Source organism: Notechis scutatus, chromosome 6 (assembly GCF_049901735.1).
Source record: "Notechis scutatus isolate UNSWTSFEM ecotype Mainland chromosome 6, rNotScu1.2, whole genome shotgun sequence".
Taxonomy (NCBI): domain Eukaryota; kingdom Metazoa; phylum Chordata; class Lepidosauria; order Squamata; family Elapidae; genus Notechis; species Notechis scutatus.
In genome coordinates, this window is record NC_142014.1 from 61,495,795 (window position 1) to 61,519,447 (window position 23,653).

At 39.7% G+C, this 23,653-nt stretch overlaps 1 protein-coding gene across 2 annotated transcripts; it reads left to right on the forward strand.

The window, feature by feature from the left end:
* The first annotated feature begins 10,817 nt into the window (after positions 1 to 10,817).
* Positions 10,818 to 21,803, forward strand: ADCK2 (aarF domain containing kinase 2). 2 transcript variants are annotated; one of them, XM_026695063.2, is made up of 8 exons: positions 10,818 to 12,652; positions 14,128 to 14,274; positions 15,344 to 15,472; positions 17,319 to 17,414; positions 18,115 to 18,366; positions 19,064 to 19,192; positions 20,406 to 20,459; positions 21,006 to 21,803. In XM_026695063.2, exons 1-8 carry the CDS (start codon positions 11,702 to 11,704, stop codon positions 21,135 to 21,137), a joined length of 1,890 nt encoding a protein of 629 aa, XP_026550848.1. In that variant the 5' UTR covers positions 10,818 to 11,701; the 3' UTR covers positions 21,138 to 21,803. The 2 variants fall into 2 exon arrangements, with proteins under 2 accessions (XP_026550848.1, XP_087824631.1); XM_087968505.1 differs by lacking the exon at positions 17,319 to 17,414 and having other exon boundaries at positions 11,023 to 12,652.
* Positions 21,804 to 23,653: the final 1,850 nt, after the last annotated feature.

The following is a 23,653-nucleotide window of genomic DNA, read 5'->3' on the forward strand; positions in this document are numbered from 1 at the left end:
TTAGGATGTTAATACCACCCTTTCTTTCCCCTCCGCCTCTTCCCCCGAAGCCTTTTCTTCCCACCCCTCCCCGGCCTGACCCATCTTGACTCCCTTCCAGTGAGCTAATCTACTGCTGGCTGAAAAACAGGCCCTGTTTCTATGGAAACCCCGGATACGGGAGAATTTGGGGAGGGGGTACTGTTGAGGCTGCGGAGACGTTTGGGGTCCCCTGAGTGAAAAAGTGAGGATGCACTGTAGAGGGGAAGCATCTCAATTCTGTTGGTTTTTCCTCTTTAAAAAAGAAAGAAAGAAAAATCATGTTTTTTAAAACATTCCCCCTGATTTTGCTATCAAAGGAGGTGTGTTTATGGTGAGTGCTTTGTGGAACTGAAAGCAGAAGAATTAAAATAATACAACATGGTAAGTTAGATTCACCACAGTTTGCTGAATAAACCATAACTGGCTGGGTTCACACAACATGCCTAGTCATAAACCATGTTTAGAGAAATCACATTGCTGAGTTTCAAGTTTTATTCAGCATTTTGGCTTAGTGTGCTATGTGAATCCTGTCCAAATGAATGTCACACAATTGCGCCCATACCTATTAACTTAGTGATTGTATTAAGATATTGTTTATCTAACAGTAGTTTCTTGTCAAAGTACAATTAGCTGGTTTTACAAATTGCACACAACCCAAATTTATACATTTGAGTGATTGAGATCACATCTGTCTTATTTGAATGTGTTTGAATCTAGTGCCTTCAGTGCTTCTGAGAGTGGCAAACCATGGCTTTTCAAGCAAGCACAATATGTTAACTAGTTACAACTAAGGCAACAATAAATAAATCATTTATTTATAGCTAAATAAATCATAGCTTACAAGAACATAGGAATTCAGCTTAACTGCTAGAGATATATGTTCATATAGCATTACAACTGTAGTCAGTGGTTTTTTTTATCAAAGCTTAGTAAAGTTAAGCACCAAATAATTTCTCCTCTTATCATTTACTTTCAAAATGCTGTAGCCACCTGTACAAGGAAGTTTGAAAGTAATTTTTCCAGTAACTATACAAAATAATGACTCTAGTTTCTACCAAAAAAGCCATGCCTTCTTTGGGGGAAGCAGAGGAGAGGGGATGGGAGATTTTTCCTTGGATTCATGAGGCCCAGATCTCTCTTTGCTCCCAAAAGTTTTTGAAGCATTTTCAGGGACCTTTCTCTTGTTTTGTTTTGATTTGATGTTGTTGTCTTTTTCTTCTCTTTGTAATGAATTGGTGTAGGCAACTGTTCTACCCATAATTCCAATTCATCCACCACTCATTGGCTAATAAGACATCTGGTGTTTTTATTTCTATATTTTATACTGTGTTGTTTTCTTTGTAAGTTGCCAAGACTTGTTTTGTCATTCAAATATAATTTCCAAAAGTCCCAAAGTCACCAAGCAACCCAAATACACACAAGCTGTTTCTTTTGACACTTTCTTCTTTTTTCACTTTCTCTTTCTGGGGTTACTGTTTAGTTACAAAGTTCCAGTTAAAATGTATCTTTTAGAAGTCTTGTTAGGATTTAATCAGATTCTTTTAAATTCTAGGCAGTCTCCTCCTTCCGAATCCTGCTTATTCTTTTCCTCTCCCTTCCCACTTACAGCAAGAAAAAAAGTTTTTTTTTTTTAATGTTCAGAAATCCTTATTATCCCCTTGACATTTAATTATCCAGTTTAATAACCTATTGATGCCAAAGCGGGTTTTTCTGATTTCTCATTCATTTCTGTTCGCTGTCAACATTAGGAAGGAGAGTAAAAAAAAAAACTTTTCCCTTTTCACTTTCATTCGCTGCTTCCGAATCTTCCTTGGGAGCGATGTATCTTTTTTAAAAATTTAAATTCCAGGACACCTTAGTTGTTGCTTCTTATCCCGGTCAGCCAAAACTTTCACTTCTTAACTTCCTCCTGCACTTTCTTTTCCGGCTGAGTGCTTCTTTGAGGTGGCCATTTCTGACCGCCGCTCTTACCGCCTTTAGGAAAGGGAGTTTTGCCAGCTGGGGAGGAAAGATGCGGCTTTCCTCGACCCTGCTGGAATCTGCCCCCTCTTTGCCACCTCTACGGGGTGGCTTAGCCCTGAAGCCAAACTGGCTCGGGACGCTCCAGCAAGCCCAGGCAGAAACTGTGCACGATCTTGGATTCCTGCCTGCTGCCGAAGCCCTGCAGACCGGAAGTTCCTGCCAATTGGTGTAGGCAACTGTTCTACCCATAATTCCAATTCATCCACCACTCATTGGCTAATAAGACATCTGGTGTTTTTATTTCTATATTTTATACTGTGTTGTTTTCTTTGTAAGTTGCCAAGACTTGTTTTGATTGTGGCTGCATAGAAATATGTTTAATAAATAAAGAGCCCTACTGGTGATACAAGGAAGGAATTTGACTCATTCATCAAATTGTCTTGCAGAACGCTTAATTTACCAGGTGGTATGTCTGAATTATCTTAGGGTTTTTTTTGTTTTGTTTTCTAGATGTTTGCGTCCAGTCCGTTTATAAAAATTGCTTGAATTTTACCCTGTGGCAGTTGGTTGTGGTGATGTATGTTCAGAGACACACAAACAAAAATATTTAATAAAAAAGAGATATAAATTTACCCAGTAATTGCATATATCCTATCAAAATTTTGGGGAGGGGGTGCCTTTGAGTTAGCTTTTGTCTTCTGACAACTGTTCTGGCAACTGCCTGATCTAATTCTTGCAATTTTCTTGGCTATATTTTAGAGATGAGTTGCCTTCTTCCTAGGGCTGAAAAAGTGACTGGCCCAAAGTCGCCAGCTGGCTTTCTGCCTAAGGCACAACTAGAACTCACCATCTCCCAGTTTTTAGCCTCATGCCTTAATCACTACACAAAACTGGCTCTCTGTGCAGGGGTGGGCTTCAAAAAAATTAGCAAAGGGTTCTCTGCCTGGTTGCTGGGTGGGCGTGGCCATGGTGGGTGTGACCTAGTCGGCCTCCTGCACCACAGCTGGGGGGCGTTTTTGCCCTCCCCTGGCTCAGGAGGCTCTCTGGAAGCCAGAAACTGGCCCATTTCTGGCCTTCCCGAACTTCCGGGAGGCCTGTTTTTCACCCTCCCCGAGCCTCCGGGCGTGACCTACACATACCTGCATCCAAAATGGGCCGTGTGGGGACTCCTGGGAGGGGAGCAGGGGTGGGATTCAATTTTCTTAATAACCGGTTCTGTGGGCGTGGCCTAATTTGTGGGTGTGGCTTGATGGTCATGTGGCTGGGTGAGCATGGTTTGCTGACTGGGTGTGGTTTTGTGATCATGTGACTGGCTGGGCGTGGCTTGTATGTAAATATTTATGTAAATATTTAATTTTTTATTTTAAAAAAAGCGTCTTTTACCCAAAATCAGGCAAAGCAGGCAGGCAGATTGAGTTCCTCACAGAATCACAGATTCACTTAGAGATCTATCTTTCTGCAATCTGCTACCTGAGTCTGCACTGAAAAATAGAAGCTTCAGTCCTAAAGAAGGTTCAGCTCTGCTTTTAGATTTGCTAGAAAGCAAGAAATCCAACCATTTCCTGCTTTCTAGCTAATTAAATCTTCCGGCACAGCAGAACAGCTGATGGTCGGTGGGGGGGGGGGGAGAAAGTAAAAATAGCAACTTAGCAGGCAAGTTTGATGGCACCCATACCAGGTAAGGTGTGAGTGGGTGAGGAGGGGAGGGGAGGAGCCATCCAGTGGCACGATTTGCCTGTTCTCTGAACTGGGCAGAATCATAACAACCGGTTCTATAGAACTGGTCCAACCAGGTAGAATCCCACCCCTGAAGGGGTGGGCGAGGCCATCCAGAAGTACACAGGGGCTAAGGGCTCTCCTGAACCCTAACCCTAACCTTTGCAGCCCACAACTGATCATTCAGTGACATTCAAAATCACAACTACACTAAAAAAGTGACTTACAATCACTACTCACACAATAATTGCAGCATCTCCATGGGTCATGTAATCAAAATTCAGTTGCTTGACAATTGACATGTTTTATGACATTTGCAGCATCCTAGAGTCATGTGATTACCCTTTGCAATCTTTTCAGCCACCTGACAATCCATCAATGGGAGAAGGTAGATTTGATTAAGATCATGTGGTTCACTTAAGTGCTATAATTCACTTAACCTTGGCAAAAATGGTAATGAAACTTCTGTTTTTTTTTTAACATATTGCCTCTTTCAACTATCAGGTGACAACTAAATAGAAATGCTGTTCCTTAAAAGTGGGAAATCATGACCCGAAGGAGGTTACTTCTATTCAATGAGAAGAGAGTTTGCTTAGACAATCTCCGTGTAAGTTCTATGACTGCCACCTACTGAGCAAAGAATAAATTACATAATCAGGGCCTGTGTCTTCCCATTTGGGCTGACCAACTGGCCTCTTTCTCAAGAAAAAATAAAAATTATTTTGTTCCTATGGCATGGAACACCCTACAATCTCAGTCACCAAAGTCCAGAAAGGCCTCCCTTGCATGCAGGTGATAAAAATACAATAGTAATGTTAAACATTTGTTGCAAGGATCTACAATCTTTTCCCAAGCACATGAGAGTTTGAACTGCACAAAACTACACTGTATTTGCATTGTAACTAAGGCAACATACATAGAATATCACAATGAATGTCTTATTGGGGAATGAATGCTTCTCACCTCTAACACCTGACACCTAAAAATACATCAATACAAGGTGTTATATATTGCAAAATGTATTTTTTTACCTAATTTCCAACATGCCACTGGATTGGCAAGAATAAAAAGGCAAAGTCTCCAGCAGATTAAGCTTGACTCCTGATGACTTCTTTTTAAATTAAACATGACGGGGGGGAAACAAATTCAGCCTAAAATAGGCTGAGCAGAAGGTCCATTTAGGGCTGAGGGAGGGAGGACTTTAAAATCCCTTCCTTTGTTCGTGAGGTATTCCTAATTTCAAGTCTGGGAAATGTTGGCAGGTAGAGGCATGTTTAACAATTATTATTATTTTTGCACAGATTCCTCTGAACTCATAGCAAACCTGTGGATTCTGTATTTTTCACATAAGAACAGGAGAGCTTTCTCAAATTGGAGGCTGCTAGATGGACTACAATGGCTGTTTTTTTTTAAAAAAATTGGGTTCCCAGCCAATTCAGAATATTCAGGGTGCAAACAAGAAGGCCATGAAAGGAGCTTCCAGAAACCATAAAACTGAATCATATTTATTAAAATTCTCCCATTTACTAAAAGCACCCGAGGTCTTTCTTCAATCTGCTGCAGTAGGCCTGAGCAATGGGGACAGTTTGGAATTCAGCTCACAAAGGGGATGCTTTTTGTTAAGGTATTTAGTAGCTGGAACAGTGAGTTGTGCAGTGAGCCACAAAAACACAGTTGTGGTTGGTTAGAGAGGGCTGGCTCTTACCTAACGCAATCTGCATTGTGATTGGTTACTGTGGTGTGGAGGGTTCCCCCCCTTTTTTTCTTCTGGGTGCCCTGTAATTTACCTCACGATGTCCCTGCTTTTTAATTTACCTGACAATGCTCCTGTTTGCCTGACTATCTTGTTTTATGTAAATATATTTATTTATATAAAACTACAAGTTTGTGTCAGGGTCTATGACTGCATTTGGATGCTGGCTGAACAAATTCCCTGACACTTTTGCTGGGCAAGATTTATAGCCCTTCCAAGCTCTGTCGTCTTCTCCGTCCGGAAGCTCTCAGTTTAGATATCAACAAGGGAAGGTTACATATTCCAGAGGATTAAGTGTCTAGCAGGCATTGGGCACCTCCTAAAACAAAAGAGAGAAGTAATTATCCCATTGACACTAGAGTAGAGCATTTGTTATCTCATAATTTACAACAGTAAATAGAGTTAGCTTGTCTAAGCTTCTAGTCTAGGTGTTAATTTAAAAAATGCATGTCTAGCACAGGATAGCTGCCAACACCCCCAATTTGCATAGCCAGATTTCATTCGATAATAGACCCAGGTTATCTGGATGGTACTAGACTAGCAAGGGCTGAATTGGAAAATGTTTGTTTGATTGTGGCTATCCTGTTTTTGGAACATAATGATATTTCTTCATGACTACAGGTGAAACTCAAAAAATTAGAATATCATGCAAAAGTTCATTTATTTCAATAATGCAACTTAAAAGGTGAAACTAATATATGAGATAGACTCATTACATGCAAAGCAAGATAGTTCAAGCTGTGATTTGTCATAATTGAGATGACTATGGCTTACAGCTCATGAAAACCCCAAATCAACAATCTCAGAAAATTAGAATAGTGTGAAAAGGTTCAATATTCTAGGCTCAAAGTGTCCCACTCTAATCAGCTAATTAAGCCATAACATCTGCAAAGGGTTCCTGAGCCTTTAAATGGTCTCTCAGTCTGGTTCAGTAGGAATCACAATCATGGGAAAGACTGCTGACCTGACAGTTGTGCAGAAAACCATCACTGATACCTTCCATAAGGAGGGAAAGCCTCAAAAGGTAATTGCAAAAGAAGTTGGATGTTCCCAAAGTGCTGTATCAAAGCACATTAATAGAAAGTTATGTGGAAGGGAAAAGTGTGGAAGAGAAAGGTGCACAAGCAGCAGGGATGACCGCAGACTGGAGAGGATTGTCAGGAAAAGGCCAATCAAAAGTGTTGGGGACTTTCACAAGGAGTGGACTGAGGCTGGAGTCAGTGCATCAAGAGCCATCACACACAGACGGATCCTAGACAAGGGCTTCAAATGTCGTATTCCTTTTGTCAAGCCGCTCCTGAACAACAAAAAACGTCAGAAGCGTCTTACCTGGACTAAAGAAAAACAGACCTGGTCTGTTGCTCAGTGGTCCAAAGTCCTCTTTTCTGATGAGAGCAACTTTTGCATCTCATTTGGAAACCAAGGACCCAGAGTCTGGAGGAAGAATGGAGAGGCTCACACTGCAAGATGCTTGAAGTCCAGTGTGAAGTTTCCACAGTCTATGTTGATTTGGGGAGCCATGTCATCTGCTGGTGTTGGTCCACTGTGCTTCATTAAGTCCAGGGTCAACACAGCCATCTACCAGGAGATTTTGGAGCATTTCATGCTTCCTTCCACAGACGAGCTTTATGGGGATGCTGACTTCATTTTCCAGCAGGACTTGGCACCTGCCCACACTGCCAAAAGCACCAAAACCTGGTTCAGTGACAGTGGGATTACTGTGCTTGATTGGCCAGCAAACTCACCTGACCTGAACCCCATAGAGAATCTATGGGACATTGCCAAGAGAAAGATGAGAGACATGAGACCGAACAATGCAGAAGAGCTGAAGGCCACTGTTGAAGCATCCTGGTCTTCCATAACACCACGGCAGTGCCACAGGCTGATAGCTTCCATGCCACACCGCATTGAGGCAGTAATTGCTGCAAAAGGGGCCCAAACTAAGTACTGAGTACATATGCATGCTTATACTTTTCAGAGGTCTGATATTGTTCTATGTACAATCCTTGTTTTATTGATTGCATATAATATTCTAATTTTCTGAGATTGTGGATTTGGGGTTTTCATAAGCTTTAAGTCATAATCATCACAATTATGACAAATCACAGCTTGAACTATCTTGCTTTGCATGTAATGAATCTATCTCATATATTCGTTTCACCTTTTAAGTTGCATTACTGAAATAAATGAACTTTTGCACGATATTCTAATTTTTCAAGTTTCACCTGTAGGTGATTTTTAAGCTCAGCCTGACAACATTTCAGACATATTTTAGGATAAAATATTAAACATCATAGACAAAAACTCATTGTGTCAAATAATTATAGTATGTTTGCCCCAAGGACCTTGGAGCTTTACAAAACATAAAACTAACTAGCCTTTCATAAAAAATGAATTATTTAAAAATAAACACAATAACTCAGGTCCTGCTACATGCTAAGCCAAGAAACACGGCTTACAAATCATGATAGCTAAGTTCCTACAATATGCTACACTGTATGCAATATTTAAACTCTAATGCCGCACATTGACTAACAATTGGTCGAGAAGAATAGTATAACAGAATTATTTCCATTGTATTTAGTTTGTGTAGAAATCTGGCACAAACTGCAACAATGCAAAGTGATAAAATTGGCAATACCATCATGCAAAGCCAAAGTTTCAACCCTCTTCCATTGATCTGTTTTACAACTGATATGGAAAAACTTGATAACAGACTTTGACTCAGACGAGCCCTACAATTTTTGACTTGTCTTTGTACAATAGCTACCAGATGCAAGTTTAACATGAGTTGGATTTATGAATTGTACAAATGTTTTATTAGAGTGGATTTGTACATTGCCTAAACTATGATTTTACATAATCCAGTTTTGTTATTAATTCCAAATGGTTACATTGATGCAATACAATAGTTTTCAAACAAGAACAATCTGAGAATTTGAAAACATTTTATCCCAGTCGTACAACCAGTCTAGAGGATATTTTAGCAATAGAGTATAGAGAAACATAATATTTATTTTACAGAGGGATAATTTTATTTATTTATTAGTTTTATACCACCTTTATTATTTTATAAGTAACTCAAGGCAGCAAAACCTACATAATACTATTTCCTCCTCCTATTTTTTCCCACATGAACAACCCTTGAGATGGACTGGGCTGAGGGAGAATTACTGACCCAAAGTCACCCAGCTGACTCATGTCCAAGGTGGGACTAGAACTCATAGTCTCCTGGTCTTTAGCTTGATGCCTTCACCACTAGACCACACAAGCTCTCCTTTTGCATATTTTAAAATTCTAAAATTGTGCATATTTTAAAGCATTCTAAAAATATAATTTTCTTCAAACACTGAACATTTAAAAGCTTTCTGATGTGGTAATTATTGCAGTTACCCAAATAGAAAAATCAGCTGAAACTAAAAAAGAAAAAATCCTTCTCTCCAAGCTGCAGCAGCTAATTTTTATATTTAATTGATAAGAAAAATGTCTCCTTTACCAGACTTTGTTTATTCCTTCAGACAAAAGAGGATCAAGAGATTATATTATAATTATATCAAAAAATAGTGCATTAGGCAACTACAGCATGTGGCATTTTCTTAAGAAAGAAAAGAGGCATAATGAGAAATCATTGCAATTAGACTTTAAGAAGCAGAGCAGGTTAATCCAGATAATTACACTTTATCTGCAGTTAAGTACATGGGAACAGGACTATAATTCTACATGGGCTTATTCAGAAGTAAATTACTTTGAGTTTAGCAGGACGTAGTCTAATATCAGGGTGCTTGTTTTGCAAAGTATTGATCTGGAGATCTAGTCCTCAATATTCAGCCTTGGTTCCAAGTGACTGGATCCTGTGAGGGCCCTAGTGTGAATGCCAGGTTGGTTTGAAACATGTCTGCCCTTGCCCTTGATTGTATTATGGATGAGAGTGCTGATCTGGCATGTGTAAGCTAAATCTGAGTTGGCTTAAAGGGAGGATGTTCCATTTCCCCATTTTAGCTTAGTGTACAACCTGGATATTCTCCTGGACATGCAGCTACTGCTCAAAGAAGAATGGCAGCTTTGACCAGGAAAAGCCTTTGCATCTTGTGTACCAATTGCAGTCCCTCTGAATTTCCTCAAATGGTAATTAAAAATTACTACAATTACTGAAATTAAAAGCGATTGTTTCTGGATGACATTCAAAGGCCAAGGGTGGGTTTTGCACAAAACTCCCAGTGAAGTCAACACATGAAGTCCTCGGCTTGTGGCCACAATTGAGCCCCAATTTCCTGTTGCTGAGACAGTTAAGTGAATTTTCCCGTTTTGTGACCTTTCTTGCCGTTGTTAAGGTGAAAGTGCCTTTCACCGTTAAGTGAATCACTGCAGCTGATTCACTTACTAACATGGTTGTTAAGTGGCATCCCTATTGACTTTGCTTGACCAGAAGACTGCAAAAGGTGATGACCAGAGGTGGTATTCAGCAGGTTCTGACCAGTTCTGGAGAACAGGTAGTGGAAATTTTGAGTAGTCTGGACAACTGGCAAATACCACCTCTGACTGAAGATTTTACAGTATACTTCCCCTGCCATGCCCACCAAACAACACCCACCAAACCAGTAGTAAAAAAATTTGAATCCCACCACTGGTGATGACATGACCACAACCATCATAAATAAGAGTCAGTTGCCAAGTGTCTAAATTTTGATCACAATGGGGATGCTGCAACAGTCATGTGTGAAAAGTGGTCATGTCACTTTTTTCAATGCTGCTGTAACTTCAAAATCGACACTAAATAAACGAGGACTACCTGTAGAATTTCCACTGAGAAATGTACTTAAAAACAACTAAGCACAAATTCCAATGAGCTGCCTGCCTTGATTGCAAGTAATAATCCTCTTATTATGGTGGCGTAAACTTTCTTAGCCTGATCTCCTCTGATAAGCTTATCTGCAATCATGGACTGTGGTTCCTTCAGCCTATTTTCTGAGTTATTGGGACACGTCGAACCCTAAGCATAGGGGACCATGGGGTTTGTCAAGAAAACATAAGGCCAAAACTACAGTTAACTCGTTCCATGTGCTATGTGGAAAAAGAAAACCAATCTCAGCATTGTTGCAATACCGGAACCAGACGTGCAATTCAGCAGGTTCTGACCAGTTCTGGAGAACCAGTAACCAGTAGCAGAAATGTTGAGTAGTTCAGAGAACCGGCATATACCACCTCTGACTGGAGATTTTACAGTATCCTTTCCCTGCCACACCCACCAAGCCATGCCAACAGAACCTGTAGTAAAAAAAAAATTGAATCCCACCACTGACCGGAACTAGACTTGACTTGCATTTTATGAGATCCTTAAATGACCTATTTCCACCTCGGTTTTCATCCTCTAGCTTCTAGGAGGATTTATCGCCTGTGCACATAAGATGGCCTGATACGCATTCGATTTTTTTAAAACCAAAACCCAGGGCCAAGCTCAAGATTTCTACCTTTTCTACACTTTCCCCAATTTCCCCCTCTTTTCCGCGCGTGGTGACGACCAACGTAGGCACTTCCGAAGGAGGATGTTCCTCTGCGAGCTTATCGTTCGCGGCCTGTCTCTTTAAGAGGCGGGAACCTCACCCGCCCGAAGCGCGGGGGGGAAATCCCGGAAACCTTTGGAATCGGAACGTTGTCGCTTGTTTTCGTTCCAACCTGCTGCCCTCCCGCCAGATTCGATGGAACGGCCGCTCCATTGAAGGCTACCTGAGCTTCTACAGGCGGCGTCCCCAACCCATCCGGGCAGCAACTGTAGGGGAAAATTCGCCGAGCCTATGAATCTTCTTTTTTTATCCCTCGAAAGAAGCCAGAGATGAAAACAGGAGCGCTTTGCAAATTACCGTAAAGAGAAAAGAAAACAACGATCGGGGGGAAAAAAACAACCCACCTTAGGTGAGCAATCGAAGACACGTGTATTCACAGCTGGCCAGGATTTCCAAACCCGCGGAGGAGATTGCATATACGCCGCCTTGTTCTGCTTGGGGGTGATACAAGGATGCAGGAGAGTCGAGGGCTGATGCTCCTTCCAGCAAAAGTCGTAGGCTCTCCGACGGGAAAGGCCAGTCCTCTAATCCTCCCGCGTTAGACGGCCTGCCTGCCTGCCTGCCTGCCTGCCTGCCTGCCTGCCGGAAAGCTGAGTGCTCCACCTTTACCTTCTCAGATGGTTTCCTCGAGTCCAGGAGATGAATCCGCCTTCTTTCCCAGATCCTTAATATCTCCACTTCTGGAAGGATGAGTATATTTTGTTACTGGACTGCCCGGAACTTCTTTCCCAGTGTCAGAATCCTCACTGTGAAGAAAACTCTGTGTTTTGTAAGAAAATGGAGGAAAACACGGGCGACTCGGTTCACTCGTGTTCATATTCAAAACTGGTCTGGATGCCAGGCGGTGGCAAAGATCTTATTTGTATGCTGGGGGATTGAAGGATTGTCTCGGAAGACAAAGTGCGAAGGTGTCGCTGGTCAAATTATCAACACCAACGTTGGTGGTGGTCTTAGTCAAGCAAGACTTTCTTCAGTGGCTTTCCTTCGGGATCTTGGATTTGCCTTCTCTGTAATTATTCGAGGTTTCATCTTGTTGTTGAAGTTTAGCCCTTTGGTTTGGCTTTATCCTTTTATCTATTTTTCTCCAAGCTTTGCTACACTCTGGCTCCACCTACTTCTTAAGTTTACAGAGTCCTCTGGTCCCACGTTCATCAAACTGGGGCAGTGGGCAAGCACCAGGCGGGACCTCTTTTCTGAAGAGTTTTGTGTCAAGTTCTCCAAGCTTCACATCAAAGTGATTCCTCACCCATGGGATTACACCAAACGCTCCTTAGATAAAGCCTTTGGAGAAGTCTGGGAGAAGATATTCATGTTTGAAAGCAGAGAACCTATTGGATCTGGGTGTGTGGCTCAAGTATACAAAGCGTATGTAGATAATTCCACTTTAAGAGACCCAGTGCTGAGTGAACGCACAAAGATTTCTGTGTTGGATTCTGCTCTGCAAGTCTGGAAGATCTCAGGTCTTAAAGGAGTTTTCAGATGGTTCTGGTGGAGGAAGCACAAAGATGTTTTGGGAAGTGATGGTCAACCACTTCACAAATATGATTTCTATGAAAGCATCGTACAGAATTCCAGCTCTGGAAGTCAAAGCCCACCCTTATTTTCCAAGGGGAACCATATTTTCCCAGTAGCCATTAAGGTAATATGGCTGCAGAACTATTCATTCTTACTTGGCAGCGCATAACAAAATGGATAGATGGATTTGGTTAAGGTTTAAAGCATAAAAACAATTTGCTAATTCCCCCCCCCCCCACCAAAATGCAAATTGTAGTAACAAGTTTAGCAGAACTTGGAGAGCTAAACAGGCTCAGGCCCTTTTTGGTGCCTGGTGGAGCTTAGCTATTGGAGGGGCTATCACATAATCCCAGAGTGATATTGGATTGGGAAATTCCAGAAATGGCAATTGGCAACAATTTTTGTTCCCAAGAAAACTACATGGATGTGTTCATGTAGTCACTGGATCTACTACTTTTAAAATAAATTGTAAGCATTTAAAGCAGGGCTGTCAAACTCGCAGCCTGCGAGCCGGATGCATCATGCGCTGGCCACGCCCCCACCCCGTTTAGCGAAGGGGGAAAAAGTCCAGATAAGTCACGTGATGCCATCACAAAAATACGAGTTTGATACCCCTGATTTAAAGCAAACATTAAAATGCAATAAAATGTCCACGGAGTACGTATAGCAAGAACCAAGGAGTAAGTTTCATTGAATATAAGTGGACTAATGTTAACATAAACTTGTATAGAACTGTTGTAACTTGCCCCTTGACTATCATTACTTTTCTCCATTATGAATCACAGATACTTTTGACCTTTCCTGAATAATGTAATACGTCTGCAACTAAAATAAACGTTACAGTTTTAGAATGTAATAATGTATTTAGTTGAATGGTGTGATTTCAAATACCTATTTCAAAATAAGTTATGATTTGATACTCTGTGTCTGTACTCAGAACTATGTTCTGTTGAATTCAGGAGTTTATATGCCCAGATCAATTGTAATATGAATAAAGCCTTAGTTCATTATCCCTTATGGATCAATTAAATATGCATATGAGTAAAAGGACAAGATGGCTGAGGAACAGAGAGAATATATTTGTTCCTCTGGTATGTTTCATTGTTTTCTCCAAACATTATCACTCCAGCAATATCTTTTGCACTGTTTTCTGAATGCCCAGCCATCAAAGCAACAGTATTTGTGCAGGTTGTTTATTCTAAAAATTTTGTGAGCATTGGTAGTTGTGTTGATTTTAAATAAGATATTCTTGAAATCTTCCCAGTTTATTCAGAGGGATCTTTTTAGCTCGTTTTAAACTTATAAATCTATTCCAATAATTCAGACCACTGTTTTTCAGCCTTCCATTGGCTGGACAATTCTGGGACAATTTTGGAAGTCCACACATCTTCAAATTGCCAAGGATGAGAGACTTTGTCCCACAGATAATAAAGACTAGAATTCACAAGAACAGAGAAACTTCCTGACGGCTTTACAATTATATTCCCCTACAATAAATAATAAAATCTGGAAGTATCGACTATATCATCACAATACCTGAATTGTTGCAATGAGTAGATGTTTGTTCATAAGAGATTGTTTGCCTTGTGTCTTACTTAGGTGCTGCATCCTGGATTAGTTCAGCAGGTCCAGATGGATTTATTTCTCATGAAAATTGGCAGTCGATTTCTTGAGCTTTTCCCTGGAATTAGGTGGCTCAGTGTGACTGAGATTGTGGAAGAGTTTGAGAAACTCATGATTCAGCAGGTAGAAATAGTTTGCCTTGAACTTTAGCTTATAGTTTTGTTTTATTATTTTATTTTCTGCACTTGTGCCTCTCTAATCCAGTGTTTCTCATTTTCAGGAACTTTAAGGTACGTGGATTTCAAATTGTGTTAAAGTTGCTGAGGTTGAGAAACACTAAATGAAGAATTATTTATACTTCACAACCTTCAATTTGTGGAGTTTAATTTTACATTATTGCAACTGACAGGATTAATATTTGTAATAAGTAGTGCCTATAAAGTTTTAGAAGAATTTTATGTTTGGTATTCCAATCTCTGTACTCCTTAATTTTGGTTTTCTTCATCTTCCCCATCAACCAGTACCTTGCATAGAATCAACTTTTTGGCTGTTCTTTCCACCCCTCTTTATTGGGGTTTTATTAGTAAATAATTACAAATTTGGCCTGCTGAAAATCTATAACTTCCCCCAGACTGGTTTTAAAACTGAATATTTTATTTCATGTAATTGTGTTTTGAACTTTCCATATTTTAAAAAAACATTTCTTAAGATTTCAGTGAGAAAATACGATCAAATGTTTTTTGTGTTTTGTGAGACCAAAACCAATATAAATGTCTCTAGAAAAGAGAAGGGAAGACATTTGGACAATTTGACACTTGTCATCCTGATGTCTCACAAGGCAGATTTTTTGTCGTGCTGCATATTGAATCCTTTTTGTCCTGCTGTAGATGGAAACAGAAGCCTATGAATCCAGCTAATGTATTCCACCTATTTAACCTTTTATCAAGGTGCATTCTGTTCAGCAATCTGTAAGATAATTCAGCTTTGTCATCCATTTTATTACTGATAGTATCACAAGAGAATACCGGTATTTGATCATAAGATTGTTTTATTTATTTTGTTATTTTTATTAAGTATGAAAGCCAACAATGTTCTAAAGAAGGTTAGACTATTAGGTAACATTGGCCCACAGCTCCTGCATAATTTTAAGACTAAATGAGGATTTGCATATGGTTATATATATGTATAATATATATAATATAATAAGAACGTGTAATCCTTGTACTTATCCTTTTTTCTTCACTTCTTTTAGATTGACTTGCGCTATGAAGCAAAAAACCTAGAACATTTCCATCTGAATTTCAAGAGTACAGATTATGTGAGGTTTCCCCTTCCTCTTCACCCATTTGTGACAAAAAATGTCCTAGTGGAAACTTTTGAGGTAAGAATACTGGTTAGATGAAGGAGGGAAAGGCCTCTACCCAGCCTAATAGAGACGCTGGGAGTTGTGGTTCAGCAACATCTGTAATTTCGACTGAGACTTTGGGTGATCAACTGTTCCATCTCAAAAATATATGTTAACCGATTTTATGAATAGTTAGAAACTGTTAATCTCATGAGTCGGGAAAGCTCATTACTGCATTGGTATCAGTGGATTCTCACTTCCCTTCCCCCCAAATTTTGTTACCTGCCTGAGGTAGGAAAGTTTGGCAGGATTGCAGAAAGTTGAGAAACTTAACAAACTTTCCTCTGTTTAAATACAAGAGTGCTGATTAAATGCCTTAACTGTTTCTGCATCCAACTTTGATGGAAGATCTCTCTAAGCTGGAGACTGTTACAAAAAAAGAGACAGCCTGAAAAATAACAGCAAAATAATAAAAAAAGGACAGAGAAAATGTTTAATTTAAATTAAGTTTAATCAAATGTGAATAGTGTCTCCCATTATTTAATACTTTTTCTTCTTCTGTCACTTTGATGGCTATTCAGTGGCAACCTTTTCAAAGATAAACCAGTGTTTTAATTAAGCTTTTGAAGGAAGCAAGGTATTCTTGGCCTCAAAGGGTATAACCTTGGCCCAAAGATCTTTCCCTGCCCCACAAAGGCAACTGGACTTTCTTGGCATTTTGTCTGAAAATGTTTAGCTTCTCACTCCAGAAGCTGCTTTTGAAGAATTGAAGCAGCTTATTGGAAGAGAAGTGAAACGTTTTCAAAGAAAACACCAGGAAAGTCCAATTTCCTTTTTTGGGAACAAAACAGGTTTGGGACAACCATGACCTGGATCAGGGGTCGCCAACCTTTTGGACCTCAGGGACCACCAAACTCATAATTTTAAATCCCACAGACCACTAATATGAATTTTGACTGACAGTGGCTTGCTGACGTTGGTGGGAAAGTGGGTCCTATATTCCAGAGCTGCAGTCGTCACAGGACTGACCCTTTGGTCATCCCGGAGCAGTTGCTCCTCCACCCGGGTGCACCAGCCTGCCATGGACTGGAGTAGCTGCTCCGGGATGACAAGGGCCAGTCCTGTGACTACTGCAGCTCTGCAATATGGGACCGACTTTCCCACCAATGTCAGCAAGCCACCCCGGGGTGGATTTCCCTTCCCCGCCATTGGTCTTACCTTCCAGTTCTAGCTTGAGTGGCTCTACTCAAGGTTTGTGCTTGGCCGAAGGGTGGGGGCCAGCAGGTGGGCGGGCCATGTGGGCGGCGCAGCCTTGTGTTCCCGTGCAGCTTTGGGGGGAGTGCTTTGGGGAGGACATTTCTCTGTGGACCACCAAAATTTTCTTGCAGACCACCAGTTGGTGACCACTGACCTGAATGATTGAGAATCTCCACAGATATTGGTGCACCCTTGGCTTACATAGACTTCATTATGTGTGATTGGGCATTGGGTGTCTTCAGGATGAAATAATTGTTTAGCTCCTTGAAAGAGGATCACAAGATTTAGGGATACATGAAAGAAAAACACTTCTGCAGAAGTAGATCTATAAACAACTGCATTCACTAAAGGTTCTTAAGCTTTTAAAGGCTACAAAACCACAGTGTGTTTCCACAGTGAAAATGAATGCCATTATAACTGCATATGTTTAGTGTTGAAAGGCAGCATCTCTGCAGTGCTGACAATTAATGACTTATATCTTGATGAAGAAGCCTGCAGCCCATAGTCAATGATGTTTATACTAGATGAGAGTTTTAGAGCTTATGTTGCATCATAGAGAATATTCTTGAAAGATTTGTTGGCAAGCGTGTACGGTTTTTCCTTATTTTCCTGATCTTTGTTTAAGGAGAGCAAACCCATATCCCACTATCTGCACATAGAAACCAAAAGGGAACTAAGGCAAAAAATAGCCAAGATGGGAATGGATATGCTTCTAAAGATGGTAAGAGAACATTGTTAAGTTAAGCTTGGGCAGTTGTTTTCAATTTAGCTTATATTGTAATAAAGTCATAGGTTGTATTTTAAAAAATCAAGTCACCCCAATGATGCAATCTGAATAAATTATATTGCATAATGAATTCTTCTCTTAAAATTGCTGGCAAGTACAAACCAGGCATGATATATCTTGTCTGGGAGCTGGCATGACAAAGCAGTAATTCCCTATTTGGGAAGGAAAACATTAAATGGATGTTAAAGAAGCAGCCCATTGACAATGAAACATGTTGTTGGATGGGGATAAACACTGAAAGGGCAGGGACTAAAAGAGCATTTGGAATCTAAAATGAAAATAGACATTTTTATGGCTCCCATTTGTTTCCTCTGCTACTCTTGCTTAAGTAGGTGTGTTCTTATGTTGCTAAACAACTCCACTTTTAAACCCACACTCACAAGATAAGAGATCAGAGACCTGGAGGAAACTGCTTAATTTCCCAAAGGAAATTTGCTTAAATACATTAAATATTTAGCAAAAAGCCTTAAGAGGAGACTCACCAAATCAACTAAAAAAAAAACAGCATTCAGTGGCAGTGGATGTTGTTGAAAACAGTGATTCTATGCTAGATAATGGCTTCTTAATATGATTTACTTGCCATGACAAGTTATACCTTTCTTTTTTTAATAAGGTATATTTTTCAATCATTCAGGTGTTTGTTGATAACTTTGTCCATGCTGATCTGCATCCTGGAAATATCCTGGTCCAGGGAGCAGAACATTTCGGTGATTATCCTGAAGAGGGGACAGTCATAGTGGATCTGTTGGATACGCTAATTGTAGAATTTCAACCTTCTCCCCCACCACTCCGATTAGTGCTTCTGGATGCAGGAATTGTGGCTGAGTTGCAGAGTACAGATCTAGAGAACTTCCGGGCAGTGTTCACTGGCATTGTATTAGGGCAGGTGAGTCCTGAGTTTAAATGTGACTTACAAAGTTTGGAAAGTTCAGAAGAAAATATCTAGTCTTTGAAAAGTACAGCATGCTTTTCATGATTCACCTCTCCACTGTTGTACCTCATAAAATTTTTATTATGTTAGAAGCATGGTTCACACGTTGTATTGAGACACAGGTTTTTGAATATATTATATTTTGCAGGGCTGGCACATGATAACTCCTGAGTGCCAGAATTATTAGTTGGATTTCCATAACATTCTAATGAAAAGCAAGCAAATAAATGCATGTTATAATTTACTAAAAGATGAGGATCCAACAAGTATTTGAATGAGTATTAATTATAGTTAAACTAACCAAAAACCCTTCAAGTAGAGTTAGAAATCATGAATTTTGGATCAGGATTTACTCCACAGTTTAAAAAAAAATCAAGGGTAGCTATGTTTGTACCAAAACTCTTTAGGTTCTAAAGGTGCTTTTTCAAGAGTTTTTGGTTTTTCTTTGAAGACGTTTTGCTTCTCATCCAAGAAGCTTCTTTGGCTCTACTTGGCCTGTTATATTTTGATCTATGTTGGAATAAGAACTCCAATAAAGACAAGTATTGGAGAGCAGCGGGGGCTGCAGGAGAAATTCCTTGAAAGTGGTAAGCTTTGCTTAGCAAACATCATGCCTTGAATCCACCTCCATAAAATCTGATTTATTCCATAGGGGGAAAAAGTGGCTGAGTTGATTCTCCATCACTCCCGAGCTAACCAGTGCAAAGATGTGGAAAAATTCAAGGCTGACATGGCAGAGCTGGTGACAAGGGCCAGAAACAATGCTGTTGCACTGGGGAAGGTCAGCTGTCTATTTCAGTGTGGTCTTTTGTTGAATGTATCTCTGAGCACAGTGCGTGGCCTGCACCATTATATATGGCAGAGAAGGCATGCTTTGGGTACAATCAGCCAGAAACCTAGAGTATATTTGGTGATTCCCAGGAGACATGCCTTTTCTGCTATGGAACATTTCCAGGGGTGGGATTCTACAGGTTCGGACCAGTTTGGGAGAACTGGTAGTTCCAGTGAACATTTGGCCCCACCAACCCGCCTCTACTCTTTCCTGTACTTTATTTCCTTGTTTGGAGCACAGCTGATTGGCATAGCAGAGTGGTTTTGCCACGCTTCAGATGTTTTACTAACCGGGCTGCGGTAGAAGGTAAGTATTATAGTTGAAAATGGGCCTTTTTAAATGGCGCATACGGTCACCGAACCGGTTGTTACAACGATTGAATTGCACCACTGAACATTTCCCATCCACCCCCCTCCCAAATTAATTAGCTCCATTCCTTTGGATATCCTGAAAGTCCCTGAAGACCTGATTGCATAATTAGGCTTGGGCTTCTCAGGGAAGCAGAGATAAGCTCAGATGGCTCCATTGCTAGGTGCCAATCCTTATCCTCATTTTGCCTAGGGTTGGTTAATTTGATTTCATATTTTTTTTTCATACTTTTTCATATTTTCCCCTCTCCCATCTTTTTCTCTTTTTGGCACTTTCTATTTTTTTCTTGGTTATAATCTTAGTTTATATTAATTTTTTATCTTCATAATTTTAAACTTCAATAAAAATATTTTTAAAAGGATCATTGCCAGTCAGTATCAGTCATACAGGAGTACACAGAACACAATCCGATAAGAGTGTACGGTAGCTTCCTATAATCTAAGTCAGGGATACACACCAGGAGTGCCACTTTAGAGTCAGACAATTGCCCATTTATTTATTTTTTTGCATTTGAGGAGGGGGATTTAAGGGCTTAACACACTCCTCCCCAAAGAAAATAAAGGCTATTTTGGGCCCTGCTCTGGGAGTTGAGTTCAGTTGGTCAGAATGATGCAGAAATCCTTCTTTGGCTCTTCACCTGATAAAAATTACACATACTTAATCTAAACACACTTCAATAATGCTGAAAATCTGCTACCCAGTTCTTGGCATGATTCTAAGCTATATTTGAACTGGTGATTCCTTGTTATGGTGCCTGATTAATTGAATTGTATTTTTAATTTTTTTCTATTAGTTTCAAGTTGGAAGCTTATTGTCCAGTGTTTTCAAGTTACTTATGACCCATCAGGTGAGATCATTTACATGTAAGAACTTTTTCACAGTGGCTTAAAGTCATGTAACAAGCAGGATGTGTATCTCTAACGTAAAGACTGCATATCCAGCATTTCTGGATGCTGTAATTCAAAATCTAAAAGTACCAGAAAATGTTGACTGTTGAAAATAATCAATACAGGTAGCCTTCAAATTATGACTGGTCATTTAATGACTATTCACAGTTATGATGGCCTGGAAAAGGATGCCTTAGAGGCCATAAAGCACTTGTGACTGGCATAAAATGTCACTGTACAGCCTCCATCCCATAGTCATGTGATTGAACAGGGAACCTGTTTGTGTCTAGGACAAGTCGCTAAGACCCCCACGATTATATAATTGCTATTTGCAATCTCCCCTGTTAGTTTCCCCAGAAAGTAATCTACAAGCTACTGTATTTGTTTTGATTCCTATTGTAAACATTTTTACAAAAAGCAGTCTGAACAATGTGAATATAATTTTTATTTATAACAAAGAGTTCCATTCCCCCCCACCTGTTTATTATCTTTATTTGTGCTTTTAGGTCAAGCTGGAAAGCAACTTTGCCTGTGTTGTTTTTGCCATAATGGTTTTGGAAGGTCTTGGTCGCTCCCTAGACCCTGATCTGGATGTTCTGAAGGCAGCTAAACCCCTTCTCATCAACCCACCAAATTAGAAAGAAGACTCCTCCCCTTAGGGAGAAGCTGCTTTCGGTGTTTACATTTGAAAACTGAGAACCTCTTCAGATGGCTAAGCACTTTGACCTTTGAATTTGGAAATTAAGGTCTAATCCTTTAAGGAATAGTCATCTGCTTCAGTTCGAAGGAATAGGACTGTTCTGGTCATCTGGTAAGAAAGAACTGCAAGAGTTTGATTCAGGATGCTGATATTAAATGCATCTCTAGGTGCATTCTACAAGTTTTTCTGTCAACAGATGATTTGTTCTGACTCCTGGTACACAGAAAAATCCCTTACGTTGCACCAATGTCAAGGAAATCAAACCCATTTACAGCTTCAATACTTGTCCGGCTCCCATTTCAAGACAATGGAAAACAAGATGGCATGTATCAATCATATCTCTCCCTCCCTCCCTCATTCCTATCAGCATTCTGCTTTCTTAGCTGTAGAGAGACTGGTCTGGAAAGCATCAAAGATTTAACATGGTTAAATGATTATTGTAATTTCCAGTGAATTAGTATGCAGTCATTTATGTTCCAAAATATTATTAGTTAAATTTGTTTTTACTAATAGACAGACATATTTTAGAAGGAAATATGTCTAACTCTTATCTACTGACGTTGGGAAAGTTGGATGAATTAATAAAATTTTGGGGGGCAAGAAATGATTTTTCACGGTGCTTCTGGTTTTGGGTAAATGAAAAAAAAAACAGACTTTCTAAATTTTTCCTTTTGAATTTTGCTTTTTCAGGTCAAAAGCATGACATTATAAACTCATTCCAGATATGGCAAGAAGTTAAGGAAATTAGTCTGATACATTTAAATATATGTATTTAAAATGAATATTCCACCTTTCTAACCAAATGTGCATATCTGGTAGACAATAGAAACCTAAAAATGCGCACCCATAAAAATAAGATTTAGTAAACTGCAATGAAAACAGTTATAACACGGATACACAGTCTAGTATAGGCCTTAGAACAGAGATTCCTAAACTTTATTTGCTATTACATCTCCCCTAAAAAGCCAAACCCAAAAATGGACACAAGTGAACAATGAAAGCACTCTAATGAAATTTTATGAACCGCTCTTGGGGACCTGCAGTCGAAGTCCAGGGAAGGCACCAATATAATTTATTTATTTATTTGATTTGCCAATTGTTTACAAGATAATAAGTATAAATGTATACATAGTTGTGAATACATGAAATGGGTACATATAAGAAAAATAAAAGAAGAATAAGAGAAACAATAGGACAGGGACGGTAGGCACGTTGGTGCGCTTATGCACGCCCCCTACAGACCTCTTAGGAAAGGGGTGAGGTCAATAGTAGACAGTCTAAGGTTAAAGTTTTTGGGGTTTGGGGAAGAAACTACAGAGTCGGGTAGAGTATTCCAGACATTGACCACTCTATTGCTGAAGTCGTATTTCCTGCAATCAAGTTTGGTGCGGTTAACTTTGAGTTTGTATCTATTGTGTGCTCTTGTGTTGTTATGGTTGAAGCTGAAGTATTCATTGACAGGTAGGACATTGCAATGTATGATTTTATATACCATGCTTAAATCAGACCGAAGACGGCGTAATTCAAGGTTTTCTAGTTCTAGAATTTCAAGTCTGGTGGCATAAGGTATTCACATTAGAAATCTTTAATCTAAATTTTGGCATTCAGGAAACTACTCCAAGGCCCAAAGGGCCTTGGAGTTGATAAGTCCAAACCAATATTACCCTGAAGAGACAATTGACAACCAGAGCAGCACAATTTCACCTAATTGCTAGGAAATGGCTCTTTATGCTGGCTGGGGAATTCTGTAAAAGTTACTAATACTGGTCTATAGAATGAGGGATAGGGCTATGTCTTTTTGCTCACAGTCAATCCTATTTGTGTAGAATTCTGTGTGCTTGGTGATCCTGCTCACAAGTATGGCATGCTCTCCCGTGACAGAGAAGATTTTACTTTTAGCGTAGAAAATAGAGAAAAAGATGAACACCATTAGAGATCTGTAACAATGAAGACAATTCCAACTCAAGAGGCAGCATAAAGCTTTGTTGCCAATAACAGCTTGAGTAATCTCCACATGCAGGGGCATTAGACTTATGTCTTGACAGGTGATGAAATTAGTCCATTAGGTGCTTCTAATCTCAAAACCATTAAGAACTTTGCAGGTTAGCATCAAGCATATGGCCTGGCATACCCTGTTAATTTTAGTACATTTTAAGGTTATCCTTTTTTATCTGCTGTTTGGTTGAGAGAAGTGAAACAGGCTTAAGGCTGCTTAATGCACTTAGTGATTGGAAGGGAATATTATTTTTAATCACCCAGTTTTATTCCAGGCAAGTTACTTTAAAATACCTTGATGATTAAAAGGATAATCTGAAGGGGAGAAATAACTTTAACATAGTGTGGGAAGGGAAAAGGAAATACATTTTTTAAAAAACTCTACCTGCACATGTATATATGATCATTCTTCCCAAAAGAATTTTAAAAAGGGGAAAACAGCTGAACTGTATTGGCAGC

Excerpts from the sequence above, each read along its gene's own strand:
- ADCK2 (XM_026695063.2), top strand. The coding sequence starts at position 11,702 with ATGAGTATATTTTGTTACTGGACTGCCCGGAACTTCTTTCCCAGTGTC. Across the intron at positions 15,473-17,318 it reads TCCTAGTGGAAACTTTTGAG|GAGAGCAAACCCATATCCCA; the intron begins GTAAGAATACTG and ends TCTTTGTTTAAG. Across the intron at positions 18,367-19,063 it reads CTGGCATTGTATTAGGGCAG|GGGGAAAAAGTGGCTGAGTT; the intron begins GTGAGTCCTGAG and ends TTTATTCCATAG.